The sequence below is a fragment of the Bos indicus x Bos taurus genome, chromosome 12, assembly GCF_003369695.1.
Source record: "Bos indicus x Bos taurus breed Angus x Brahman F1 hybrid chromosome 12, Bos_hybrid_MaternalHap_v2.0, whole genome shotgun sequence".
NCBI lineage: Eukaryota > Metazoa > Chordata > Mammalia > Artiodactyla > Bovidae > Bos > Bos indicus x Bos taurus.
This window is the reverse complement of record NC_040087.1, coordinates 28626716-28640424: the sequence shown is the minus strand read 5'-3', so window position 1 is coordinate 28640424 and position 13709 is coordinate 28626716. Positions and strand designations below refer to the sequence as shown.

General features: G+C 38.1%; 1 protein-coding gene across 8 annotated transcripts in view; it reads left to right on the top strand.

Annotated features, from left to right (window-relative positions):
• FRY (FRY microtubule binding protein) overlaps nt 1–13709 on the top strand; it is a 329597-nt gene that overhangs the window by 175335 nt on the left and 140553 nt on the right. For all 8 annotated transcript variants that reach the window (XM_027557464.1, XM_027557466.1, XM_027557463.1 and 5 more), the window contains 7 exons: nt 825–915; nt 1143–1222; nt 1340–1420; nt 6214–6382; nt 8951–9043; nt 9139–9237; nt 11293–11394. In XM_027557464.1, the coding sequence (XP_027413265.1) occupies nt 825–915; nt 1143–1222; nt 1340–1420; nt 6214–6382; nt 8951–9043; nt 9139–9237; nt 11293–11394 (715 nt within the window). The remainder of the gene's footprint in view (nt 1–824; nt 916–1142; nt 1223–1339; nt 1421–6213; nt 6383–8950; nt 9044–9138; nt 9238–11292; nt 11395–13709) is intronic.

The window sequence follows — 13709 nt, the reverse complement described above, 5'->3', positions numbered from 1 at the left end:
AGCCATAATTTTCACCCAGGACTGTTCCACACCAGAGCCAACGCTCTTAGCCACCGTTCTTTGGTAAGGAGCTTGGCAGTCCCTTCATTTGTTCAGTTCCAAATTAGCCCTCAATCAGTTCATTAGAGAAGCAGGAAATGAAGGGAGGGAGGTGAAAACTCACACTCTGTCCTCCTGACGGTGCTTATTCTGTTCCCTAACTTTTGATGAGTTCAGATGACTCTCCTTTGCCCCTTCTACCTCTTCGTCCATCTGCTCTTTAATCTTTCTCTCTTCCACCACCCCTTGACATCTTCTTTCTTCCTCTCATTAATCTCAAGTGGCAAAAGGTCAAGAGAAAGGGCCGGGAAGGCAGGGGGAACAACATTTAACACTGATCCTTCTTCACCCGCTACAGTCCTACTCCCATTGATAATCATACTATTTCTTTCCATTGTTTTGATCTTTTCACAAGATCCTCTAAGTGTCTATCTCTAGCCTGGGAGCCCTGGGTCAGGTTTGTTTCCATCTTCAAGACGGTAGGATTCCTAAATTGAAAGGTACCTTAGGAAGGTCCACAAGGTGAGATTGTCGGTTCCCAAATAGTGACTCAAGTTGACTTGGTTGAACATTTAAAATATGATGTCAGATACTCTGATCCACAGTGTGTCCATCACACCACACTTATTATAGGAATAACTTCAGTGTGTATTTATCACTGCAGTCTTGTCATAACAAAATTGGTTTGCAGCCCATTGGGGATGAATCCTAGATTTTTGATGAATTATATCACTTGGAGAATGTCTTTAGTGCCTATTTAATGTGAATATTTTAAACTTTTACAGTGATGAACAGCAGCGAGATTATTTAATGGAAAGACGGGACCTCGCCATTGATTTTATTTTTTCTTTAGTATTAATAGAAGTTTTGAAACAGGTAGGTCATCAGTTTAATGTTACCTTTAGATAAGGTTTATTTATCTAATAGCAACTTATATTTTTGAGGTCTAAGTTTATTAAATTGTCCATGAATTTCAAATACCATGTCACATGAACTATATTGCTTGATGGCTAAAGGCTGTCTATAGTCCACTGGAAGTACTCTTATTGATTTGATCTTTAATATTCCCTTCCAAGCTAAGAACCATCTTTTCTCTTTTCCAGATTCCACTTCATCCTGTAATAGACAGTTTAATACATGATGTTATTAACTTGGCTTTCAAGCACTTTAAGTACAAAGAAGGGTAAAGTAATTTCTTTCCTTCAAATTTTGAAGAAGTCGGGTGCTTAAAAAGAAATTGAGTTTGCTCTTCTCAGATGACCTGGGGGATTCCTCACTTGTCTAATTGTATCTTGTCTAGGTACCTTGGTCCTAACACTGGCAATATGCACATTGTGGCAGACCTGTATGCAGAAGTCATTGGTGTGCTGGCACAAGCTAAGTAAGTGAACCTCAGAATCCTTCACCGTAAGAACATGAGTGTCTGTGCCATCCGGCCCTACTCCCAGAAAGGGGAAGGGTGTGAGCTTACAAGAAACTTAGGGTTTATTTTTGCTGTGTGTGTCCTGTTGCTGAATCTCACTAGAAGCTCCCTGAGGCAAGTACCATGTCTTCTTCCAATTTGTTTTCTCCATTACCCTTTTCACTTGGCAGTCGGGCCTGATGCTACCAAGAGTCCATGAGTTTCAGACTACTGCATCCAAGAAGGAAATGGCCTAACCAAAGTACTTTTCTTCCTGCTCAATTTTTCAAAGAAGTTTATCAGTTTTAAAAGTCTTGTGTTCTATATTCCATGAGTGGGTGGTTACAGCATAGCATCCATGAATGGGAAAATTCCGTTCTAGAATGTCCCTTTACTATAGACCTTACTTAATTCAGCTGAGCTAAAAATGTCCCAGACTCTGTCATGGAAACAAGTTGGAAAATTCTCATTGCTAAATTTATCTGGCCCCATAACACCATTTAGCAGGCTAGAACAAAATGGTATTAGACAATTAGCAATAAGATACTTCTTCCAAAAGTGATGTCACACCCTGTTCACCCATCTTCATCTTATTCAACCCAGAGGCAAATAGGGCAAGATCTTGGATGCCTAAGTTAGGCCAAGTGAGCCAGAAACTTAATGTGAATCCAAGCCAAGAGACCAGCTTGGAACAACAGTGATGCCCTGATCTTTGTGAAATGCAACCCTCAGAAAGATTTTTATCTTCAAGAGATGGAATTTCCTAACTTAGCAGTGTGGAAACACTCAATTTATCAAAAAACAAAAGTTTTTTAAAAGCACTTACTCAGCAACTTTAACTAGCCAAACGGTAGAAATAACTCAGGAAACAGACCCCAAAAACTCCTTGACGTGACTTTTTTAATCTAACCCTGTTTGTCTGTTCATCTTGACTACCTATTCTAACACATAAAACGTCCGCATTAGATGAAAGAGATGTGGGTACACCTACACAATGAGAAATTTCAGCCTCAAAACCTGACAGCAATAGAGAGGAAAGAAATGGACCCAAGCATACATAAGAACTAAACAGTAGAATTACCTGGAGCATTTTGCATGAGAATATATATTGTACTTTTATTATATAGCCCATTGTAATAATTGTGGCTCATGAGTCATTAAAAAAATGTATAATGCATTTTGGAGAGATTTCTATTACAAGTAGATAATGAAAGTACTGGCTTTTTGAGGGGATAAGTTACAGTTATCTGGTAAATTAACTCATATGTCTCTACCTCATACCTAGAAAAGATCAGAAAAATGACTTGTTAATATGTATTTTGGCTGGTTTGTCAAATCCTGAAAATCTCATCATATTCCTTTGTAATTATCCCGGCATAACTTATACAATCATTTGGAAAGTTTAGTATGCCAAAAATGACTTCTTGTGTTTTTCTTAGTTTTTGTGAACTGTACCTAACAATATCAGTTCCTATAGAAGGACTTTCCTTAGCTACATCGATTTTCAATTGAGAATGAATTGAGAGATGTCATAATTAAAACAACACTTTAAGGTTGTAGGAATTTCCACATTAGGTCAGATTTATGATCCACTGAGGCACTGTTTCTTGCCAATAGTGACTTTTTCAATTTTCATGATGTCAATATTTGTCTCAGTTCTGCAATAGTAGGCTATAACAAATGCCTCAATTTGGATAATTGTCCAGCACTTTCTAGTCACAAGAAAATGCTTTCACCAATAGGTTCTTGAAGTAATTGCAGTAATATATAGTAATCACAGTGATAAATTCTCAAATGGTCAGTATAGAGTTAACCTTTTGGGTGTCATACTACAAATTATCGTATTACATTCTTCTCATTAGTATACCAGAACCATTTCTTTATTGTCGCCTTAGAAAATTACTGCTTCCTTTGTTCTCGGTGGGGGGAAAAAAAAGGATGTATGCTTATCTGATACAGGATGGTTATCTTTCTTAAAAAAATAAACTTGAGTAATGTAACAATTCTAATTTTAGATTTTATATCTAGATCCCAGTGGTAATATATACAAAATATTTTCTTCATTCTGACTTTAGTTACTAATGCTTAGTTTGGTCTTTAAGCAGAAACACTATTTTTACTCTTACTAGTGATAATGTGCTTAATTCCTATCACAGAAATTTTTTTGCTATTAAGTGATATTCACCCAGGGTCTTAGCACTTTCAAAGTTAAAGTTAAAATTAGATTTTTTTAAGGTAAGTTTTGGGGGTTAAAGTCTGGTATATTCATTTAAATAGTGATGTTTGTTTTTAAGATTCATAATTTCAAAATTTTTCTCTTTTTATATGATATAATTTTAATGTATATATTTTGTAGTCTCACTTTAATAATAATATAAATATTGTGCATTCTATACATTTTAAAGCAGGAGACTGAAAAGTTTTTAGTTACTGTATTTACTAAAGAATATTGAACACTAAAAGCATGGTTATTGAAAAGAAATTTATTTTTCCCTAAAATTATTTTAAGGGAAAATAACTTTTAAGTATGAGTAGGTTTCTAGATTATTTTTATTTTAAAATAACATGTTTATGTCATTTAGAACTTTTTAAAGTAAAACATAGCCATATTTATTTTTAAATGAAAAATAGACATTTAGCCACTAACTTGTGAGAATGTTGAAATAATAACATATACAAATAACCTGCCTTTCCCTACCTCTCCTTGTTTTAGTCATGGATTAGAAAAGGAAAGCATGCTTTCTAAGTATCATGTGATCTTTAAAACCATATAGCTTTAACCTATAAAGTTACCTTTTCCTTTTAAAGTCTCTCATTTCAAAATTAAAACCATAGATTTTTTTTTTTTTTAGTGTTTGGAAATAGCTTGAGTTAAAAAGAATAGAATGGAATTCTTAAAAAGTCTAGTTTGAAACTGTGAAATTTTATAATCTTGATTGGAAATGTCACTCCTGTCTCTTTGCCATGATGTTTCTGCTTCCTGTCCTTCATCTGTCCCTGGTTAAAACTCTGCTCACCCTTTACCCCAACATAAATCCCCTCTAATGTATTCTTTGATTATCCAGCTGAAAAGAGCCCCTTCATTCTCCAGTGCCTGCCCCCAGCCCCTTTAGGTGTATTATTCTCATAAAGGGCAGTGTGAAATATGATCTGTGTGAAGAATGATCTGGGTTGGGGCATTTCACCTTCCTGAAGGACCAGAGAGATCCAGGAAGAGTCCCAGGCACTCGCTAACATACCTCAAATAATAGTAATGGTTATTGTTATTTTTGAAATTATTATTATTCACATGGCTCATGGTCAGTGCTACATTGTTTTATCTTGCCAACTAAACTGCACACTGTTCTAAATAGGGTGGGGACTACACTTCTCAGCTCACAACTGTCAAAGGCAGCAGCAGAATAGTGGACATTTCTGGATTTCACATCAGAAGGTCTGTGTTTGAGTCTCATCTTTGTCACATTGATCTTCTGACCTGTTTCTTCATAAAATGGAAACGCATTCACTACTTACGCTACTCCATTGCCTTCTTAAAATTTTTTTACTCTACACAGCAGACATAAAGAAAAACTCATAAATTGTTTAGAAAATATGATTTTAAACAACTGTTACCAAATGTAACAGTTCCCACACTCAAACCAGGAACAAGAAAATGGCCAGTTCTCATGAAGCCCCTTCCACCCAACTTGCCAAACACACACCCCCTGCACTGCCTGTTGGTGAAACTGTGTCCATATATTTACTTTATATGTCCTGAAATTTCTACTCTGAGGTGTTGAGAGTTGTTGTTCCAAACTTCTGGGGTTCTGTTAATTGGCCTTCAACTTTTATAAACATAATCACCCTTTCTGATCATGTCTTGTTCCTAAGTGATCCTATGTGGAAACTCAGGAAACAGAATGCAGTGAATCTTAGAAAACTTCCCTTGTTTTTCCTTTTTTTAAACTGATAGTCAAACCAGCCATCTCAGATATAGCTTGGATAACTTGTTTGTTTATGTTCCTTTACCCTTCGGCACTTTGACAATCTGCTACTTCTCCACCCTCTTAGGATCTATTCTTTTCTTAAACTTTTTATGATAATGTTGTTGTTGTGATTAATGTTATTAATATTATTTTACTTTCAAACTGTATAAATACCCTAAGTTCCTTGGGGATCGTCTCTTTTTAGTTGTAAAATCCCATACATGTATTAGACAGCTTAGTCATCTTTTAGAAATGATTTGAATTTTCCCATTACTAGATTTTTCCTTCAACCTAAAAATATTTTTCTCAATAATCATTAACCTAAAACTGTAAAAGAAACAACAACAGAAAACTTTGTAAATGGATGTAGAAATATGACTTGGCATTATTTGCTGCTGTTGTCAGAAATACCTGGCCTCCTATAATATTTTATTGCTCATCTGTTCACAATTGGATACTTCAGGCCCTTGGGGTCTGTAAGTACCCAGGCAATTGCTAAGCCAGAGAAAATGGAGCTTTTCATCATTTCAATTTAAGAGCTAGAGCATTTGGAAGGGCTCTAAATAACCTTGCATCTTCTCCCTAGCTTGAAGGAGACGTTGAGCATCTGGTAGAATAAGGGAAGAAACAAGATTGGATGCTTACCACAGCCCCAATATCAAGACTTTTACAGAATGCCCGTCACTGTCCTTCAGCTGATGGGAACGTGTCCCCATCAGTTGTGCTGTCACTCCTGGATGTCGGAGGCTCACATTTCCCCCACATTCCTACCCATCATTTCACAAATCACTCCTGTCCTTTTCTTAGATTCCCTGCTGTAAAGAAGAAATTTATGGCAGAGCTCAAAGAATTACGGCACAAAGAGCAGAGCCCATATATCGTTCAAAGCATCATCAGCTTGATAATGGGGATGAAGTTCTTCCGAATTAAGATGTATCCAGTGGAGGACTTTGAGGCCTCTCTCCAGTTTATGCAGGTACTGTCTTGGGCGGGAACGTGTGCATCTTCCCGCCTCAGAGTGACTGACCTGAAAGGTGAGAACCCACTCACTAAAGTCCTACTATTTTTTTCTCAATAATTCATGTGCCCATTTGCTTAGTAGTGTCCAACTCCCTGTGACCCTTTGGACTGCAGCCCACCAGGATCCTCTATCCATAGGATTTTTTGGGCAAGAATACTGGAGTGCGTTGCCATTTCCTCCTCCAGGGGATATTCCCCAACCAGGGATTGAACCCATGTCTCTTGTGTTTCCTGCATTCTCGGCGAGTGGGTTTCATAACCTAGTGATAGAATTTCAGGCATATAATTTCATTTTTAAACTCATATCATCTTTGGAGTAGGTGTACAGTGGAATTTTATTTGTAGATTTTTTTTCTTTTTTTCACTCATTGGTTGCATATTATTCTGTTAATAAAATATGGCTTTATTTTTTACTTTTTAAGATCGATAGCATTGAGTTGGCAATGTTAACATTTCTAGGCATCAGAACTTTAAGTAATGAAATCCTTATACTTACTGTAAAAATCAACTAAACCATTTAGGTTTAGGTGTCTGTGACACAGTGTTCACCATTTTGTACTAAAGAATTATTGCTAATAAGGATTTCCCAGAGTACACAGCTGTATTAGATTTTATAAAACTTTAGTATCTGAAGGATTTTTTTTCTAATGGTGCTGTGAATTAGATTTAGTGGGAACCTTAATAAAGAGTTTCAATACCAGGGTTATGAATGGAGGTTGTTCCACTTCATACATGCTAGGATGACTATAAGCAGGAAGACAGATGACAGCAAGTTACCTGTTGGTGAGGTTGTAGAGAAATGGTAACCCTCATACACTGCTGGTGGAAGTGTAAAATAGACAAGCAGCTTTTGAAAACAGTCTAGCAATTCCTCAAATATTTAAATCTAGAATCATCAATCCAGTAATTCCAATTCTAGGTATATTATACCCAAGAAAAATGAAAATGTATGCCCACACAAAATCTTGAATGTAAGTGTTCACAGAAGCATTATTCCTAATAGCCAATGTCCAGGAGAGGCAAACCCACAGAGATGGGAAATAGGTTAGTTGTGTTGGGCTGGAGGAGGCGGCTGTGCTTAGGGAGGGCCGGGCTTCTGGCTCACGGGTGCCAAGTTTCTTTCTGTGATAATGAAAAGATTCTACATTTGATTGTGATGAAAGATGTACAATTGTGAATATACTAAAAGCTATCTAGTTGTACACTTTATAAAAGTGAATTGCATGGTATGTGAACTGTATTCAATAAAGCTGTTTAAAAAAAGAATATAGGCCCATATCAAACTTGAGGAATACAAGCTTCAGTGCTTACCAGTTCTGTGACCTTGGACAAGTCACAACCTAACTCCTCCCAGCTTCACTTACCTTTCCTGCAGAGTGGTAACAGTGACACTCACTTTGGAAGGTGGTTCTGAGCATTCTTGGACTCAGTAAATACTATTTTTCTCTCTCTCATGCTAATGATTCATGTATATGTGTATGTACATGACAATTTGAGATGATATTTACATATGTATGCAAAATAATGTGGGAAAAGGACCATAATTCTGGGAACCATAATGCCCCATTCTGTATAGGGAAAACAGTCTCAAAGACTTTGCATGCCGGCAATGCCTGTCTTGGACTGAGGTCTTAGTATGATATTCATATACTGGGGACTTGAGTAACTGTTGCTGCTGATAGTCTCAATGTGGACTGAAAAAAAGTGGTAATAGTTGATACACATATTACATGTCATCAGAAGTACCTGTAACCTTGGATTCTTCCATGAAAGCTACATCTGGAAAAGACCACAGTAAGTTACCACCCAAAAGGTCAGGAAGGGGAAGGGGGCTGGCAGAATTCTAAACAGGCCAACTCTTCTAATAAATTATTCCCCAGGCAACCAAAAGCACCGTTTGGGGTCAGGAGTCCACAGGCAAAGACCTCCTTGCTGGAGGAATGCTTCCAAAGGTTTCCTTGTCCCAGGTGGGGAAGGGAAGCATTCCAGACTTGCTCATGAAACTATCTGAACAATAAACACCTAAAAAGTCAGGGCTAACAAGTAAACATCTTTGTGCCCAGGGTTGTCAGGGCCTAAAACAAGATGAATGTCTTCTGCATCTCTCCCCGTGTTTTCCTTCTCTGGGGATCTGTATTTGTGGGTTATCCAAGGACCCAGGGCTCCCCCACATAGTAGCTAGTCAATAGCAATTTGTTGGAAATGAATGAATGAACCAACCGGTAAGTCAGGGGATGAACACCTGCTTACTGGTTATAGACACTTTGTCCTTTCAGCGTCATGATTTTGTGATAGAAATTAGGGGGAGAGTGAGAAAACCAGCCCTGTAAAATGTCATTGGAGGCTATTGTGAACTTAAATATAAATGCTGGACTCCAGTGATTTTTTAAAAATAGATTATGGTGTATGTGATGTTATTGAGTGTTACTGAATTAAGATCTGTTGACTTAAAATTTGTTTACCTACAATTTTCTGTGCACATTTCAATCTTTCTCCCTCCCTTGACTTTCTTTCTGCTTCCCAGGAATGTGCACATTACTTTCTTGAGGTCAAAGACAAAGATATCAAACACGCCTTGGCTGGGCTGTTTGTTGAAATTCTTGTCCCAGTGGCTGCTGTAAGTTACATTTTCATTTTAAAGAATCTCTTCAAATTGGATTAGAGAATCAGCAATTTCATTAAGTATAATATGAACACGCATCTCTGTTTCAGGCTGTTAAAAATGAAGTTAATGTTCCCTGCCTCAGAAACTTCGTTGAAAGCCTGTATGATACCACGCTGGAACTTTCTTCTCGAAAGAAGCATTCCTTGGTTAGTAACTGTGAGAAAATTCAAAACACAAAACTGCAGTGACCCAAATTCCTAGGCTGAAGTCTGTTTGAGAGTCATAAGAGTTCCGCAGATGGGAGAATTACCTACAGCTCCCTCAAAAAGTGCTAAGTCATGTCCAACTCTTGTGATTCGATGAACTGTAGCCTGTCAGGCTCCTCTGTCCATGGGATTCTCAAAGAGGCAACATTTCAGAATTTGGAGCTGGTACCTAATATTAAACACTGATTGAATCATGGTAACCGGAAGGAATTAGACCATGTTACCTCAAGGACCCTACTAGTCCTAAAGATTCTGCTGTTTATGTTCAAAGATTGGTTTAACCTAATATTTATTTTAATTTGTACTTTTTCCAATCTGAAGTCTAAAGATGCTAACAAAAGTTTCTCTTCTCAAGCCCAAGGAATTTTCACTGGCTAATTCCCATCCTGATTTTCAGAATCAAAATGGAACCAGACAGGAAAGGGAGTTAGAACACAGAGAGCTGCCCATGGGAAAGATTCTCTGAAGGCTGAGAAAACAGTCTTGGGGAAGGCTTTTGTGGTGAAAAGCAGCATAGAAGTTTTTAATATCACATCACCCTTTTTCCTCCATTGTCCTCAGAAACGCTTGCAAAATGCCCACATCTGCACAACACCCGTTGGGCCTGGGAGTGTTACAAAGTCTGGGGTGGTGAATAAAGAATAAAGCTCTGATTTATGAATTGGAAGGTGGTAGATCAGCTGTACCTGCGATGGTAAAGAGGAAGCTGGATGCTTAGGTTGCTGATTTCTAGTATTGTTTATGTTACTCTTTAAAGTATGAACATTACCACCATTATCTGAGCAAATACTCAGAGTTGCTTTGCTGGAAGTGGTGACAGATTTGTTCATTTGTCTACCTTCTGTGGTCTCTGTGACTGCTTGTATTTTGTGTTTAAATTACCAGGTGTAATTAGAGTTGTACTCAATGACAGTGGTAGTTCAACATCACTTTAAAACTAAGTTAATTAAAAAAAAAAAAAAAGCAAGTTAATGGAATGTTAAGCACTGAATCTCACTGTGGCAATAGATTTTTTCTAATTCAAGTTAATGGATGAACCAGTTATATTTTTGTTTAAATCTTCACTAGCCCTTGTTTTCGGGGGAGACATTAAGGTATATACTATCTGGTTCAGCAAAATGGTGGTGAGTTCTGCATGTATACTGTAAAAACCACCCACCAGCTTTTCTGTCTTCTCCAGTTGCTGCGGGAAACCTGCCCAGTTAAGCAGGAAAACCACAGTAGCACCTCTGTTTATTCGGTTGTAAGCAAATTCCTCCTGCGGTTAAATTTGTCTTGGTGGAGTTTACCAGGGCAATAACATTTCCTTGAGGAATCTTCCTTAATTACAGGAAGATTGCATGCAAAAGAAAATATATACACCTACCTCTAAGACAGGGACAAACTAATAGATGTTTATGAGCAAAAAAAACCAGTAACATTTTCAAAGTCAGTGTGCCTTCCTCCTTTTTTTCCAGAGGATTGAGAGTGATCTATGATTGTTTTTAAAATTCATAAGGGAAGACTAAATCAGTGAATCAGATTTCTATTTATGATCCATGAAACTCACTCTACTTTGTACATTGTTGATTCTGTTTAGTCACTAAGTCACGTCCGACTCTGCAACCCTATGGACTGAAGCCTGCCAGGCTTCTCTGTCTGTGGGAACTGCCAGGCAAAAATACTGGAGTGGTTGCCATTTCCTTCTCCAGGGGATCTTCCCGACCCAGGGATCAAACCCACCTCTCCTGCACTGGGAAGCATATTCTTTACCACTGAGCCACCAGGGAAGCCCAATCCTATACACAACTCTAGAGTATTCCATTTCCATCCTTCTCAGAAACACTTGCAAAATGCCCACCTCTACGCAGCACCCATTGGGCGTGGGTGTGTTACAGAGCCTGGCCCGTACGGCACACGGGGGAGCTGGATGGATGGACGGTGGTTCCAGAGAGCCTGTGTTACCTGAGTGATTGCAATTACATCATCCTGTGGCCTCCTCTTCTCTCTCCTCAGGCCTTGTACCCACTGGTGACCTGTCTGCTCTGTGTCAGCCAGAAGCAGCTGTTCCTGAACAGGTGGCACGTTTTCCTCAACAACTGCTTATCCAACCTTAAAGTGAGTATTTGTCAGCTCGAAAAACTCTTTTATGAAAACGTATTATGTGTCTGAGGCTGGTGTGTGCTCCTGAGAGTGACTCCTGAGGTTTGTGGGGGAAATGATCCTGTACTATGGGAATAATGAAGAAAGTATTAATGAGCGTTTTCCTTTTTAAATATAGTCCGTTGTAGAAGGTGATTGGGGATAAGAGAAATCATGTCAAATTTGAGGGGGGAGTCTTTTAAATTTTTAAAAAACATTTATTTTCCTATTGAAGTACAGTTGATTTACAGTGTTGTAAAATCTTATCTAATAAGAATCACTCGAAAGGTAGAATTAAATGCCCCTATGCATCTGTGTGTATGCATGTGTGCTCAGCTGTGTCAGCTCTTTGCGACCCCATGGACTGTAACCTGCCAGGCTCCTGTGTCCATGGAATTTCCCAGGCAAGAATACTGGAGGGTTCAGGATGGAGGGGACACATATATACCTATGGCCGATTCATATTGATGAATGGCAAAAACTATCACAATACTGTAATTATCCTCCAATTAAAATAAATAAATTAAAAAAAAAGAATACTAGAGCAGGTTACCATTTCCTTCTCCAGAGGATCTTCCTGACCCAGGGATCGAACCCACATCTCTTGCATCTCCTGCATTGGCAGGCAGATTATTTACAACTGGTGCCTCCTGAGAAGCCTGTATGCATCTATGGTCAGGCTTTAAATGACTGAAAAAAGAGGAAGTCACACTTCACTGACAGAAGCAGGTGAAATTATTTCGGAAGCTCACCCAAATCTGCTCCAGCCTCCCCCTGACTCATTCCAGGCTAGGAAAACATTAAGTTGGCCAAAAAGTTCGTTTGGAGTTTCTGTAAAATGTTGTGGAAAAATCGGAATGAACTTTTGGGTCAGCCCATTATTTGCAGAGGGGTTTGCGGGGGAGGATTGACCTACTAACAGAAAGCACTTATTTCCTGTCCCTGTTATTTGTGATTATTTGAAGGTATTCTATTCAAGCCACATGATATTCAATTATTAGTCCTAGGCACTCACTGAACAATGGGTGATGGAAGGAGCCAAGGCATGGTCCCTGAAACCGAGGCATGCATGTTCAGTTGCCCAGTTATGTCTGACTCTTTGCAACCCCATGGACTATGTGCCCACCAGGCTCCTCTGTCCATGGGATTCCCCAGGCAAGAATACTGGAGTGGGTTGCTGTGCTCTCATCCAGGGGATCTCTCCGACCCAGGGAATGAACCCAAGTCTCCTGCATTAACTGGAGAAGGAAATGGCTGTCCATTCCAGTATTCCTGCCTGGAGAATCCCATGGATAGAGAAGCCTGGTGGGCTACAATCCATGAGGTCACACAGAGTCAGATACAACTGAGCAATTTAGCAGCAGCAGCAGCTCCTGCATTGGCAGGCAGATTCTTTACTACTGAGTCACCTGGGAAGACCCTGAAACCTGGGAACTTAGAGTTAAAACAGCCATAATGATTAGCTTTTAAATTGCCTTAAAACTTGAACATGGTGAATAGATTTTAAGTTTTAGTGACCTGTTGATAAAAGTCAACTAAGTGAACACCATTTCTAATATAAGCAAATAGCACCTAATTATCGTAATTTTTCTCCCGTGTGTCCAAAAATATTGAATTCCTTTTATAATTTTAATGCTTCTTCAGAATTTAAAAAATATATATATTTAGTTATAAAATCCTATATGTATTTGTACATGCTGTCTTGTCTTTTTTATTTTAAGACACTTTAATTTAGTGAAGTGGTTAAGATTAATTATATTATTTTGGCATTTACCATCATGACACAGTAATCTGCATTGGAGCTGTTTGAAGCAGTAGCTAGATACTGGCTCTGAAAGCTGATTGTGAAATCCAAGATTAGAATCATTTATTTTCTTCAAATTGGCAGGGAAATATAATAGCAGTGGATATAGAATTAAGCCTTTAAGAATTCTGGAAAACAAAGTGCTTTTCAGGATATCAACTATTATATAATGGCCACTTTCAGAGGTTTTATTCAGGGATTTATCCATCTGTCATATGCCTCTAACACACAGCTTAATGTCATTTTTTGTTGTTACTTCATCCACTTTTATGCTATTCAGTTATTCTAGTTAAACATGTTTTTTCTTCTACATTTTACACAAAGAAAAAGATCATTTTGTTCAAAACAAAAAAAAGACTTGATTAAGAACGTTCAGTTTTCTGTATTTTTTATGCTAGATGTTTGTGATGAATTTTCGTATCAAAATAGTGTTTTGCATTAAAATTTACTATTGTGGCCCAAAAGACCAACATTTTTTTTGTGTCCA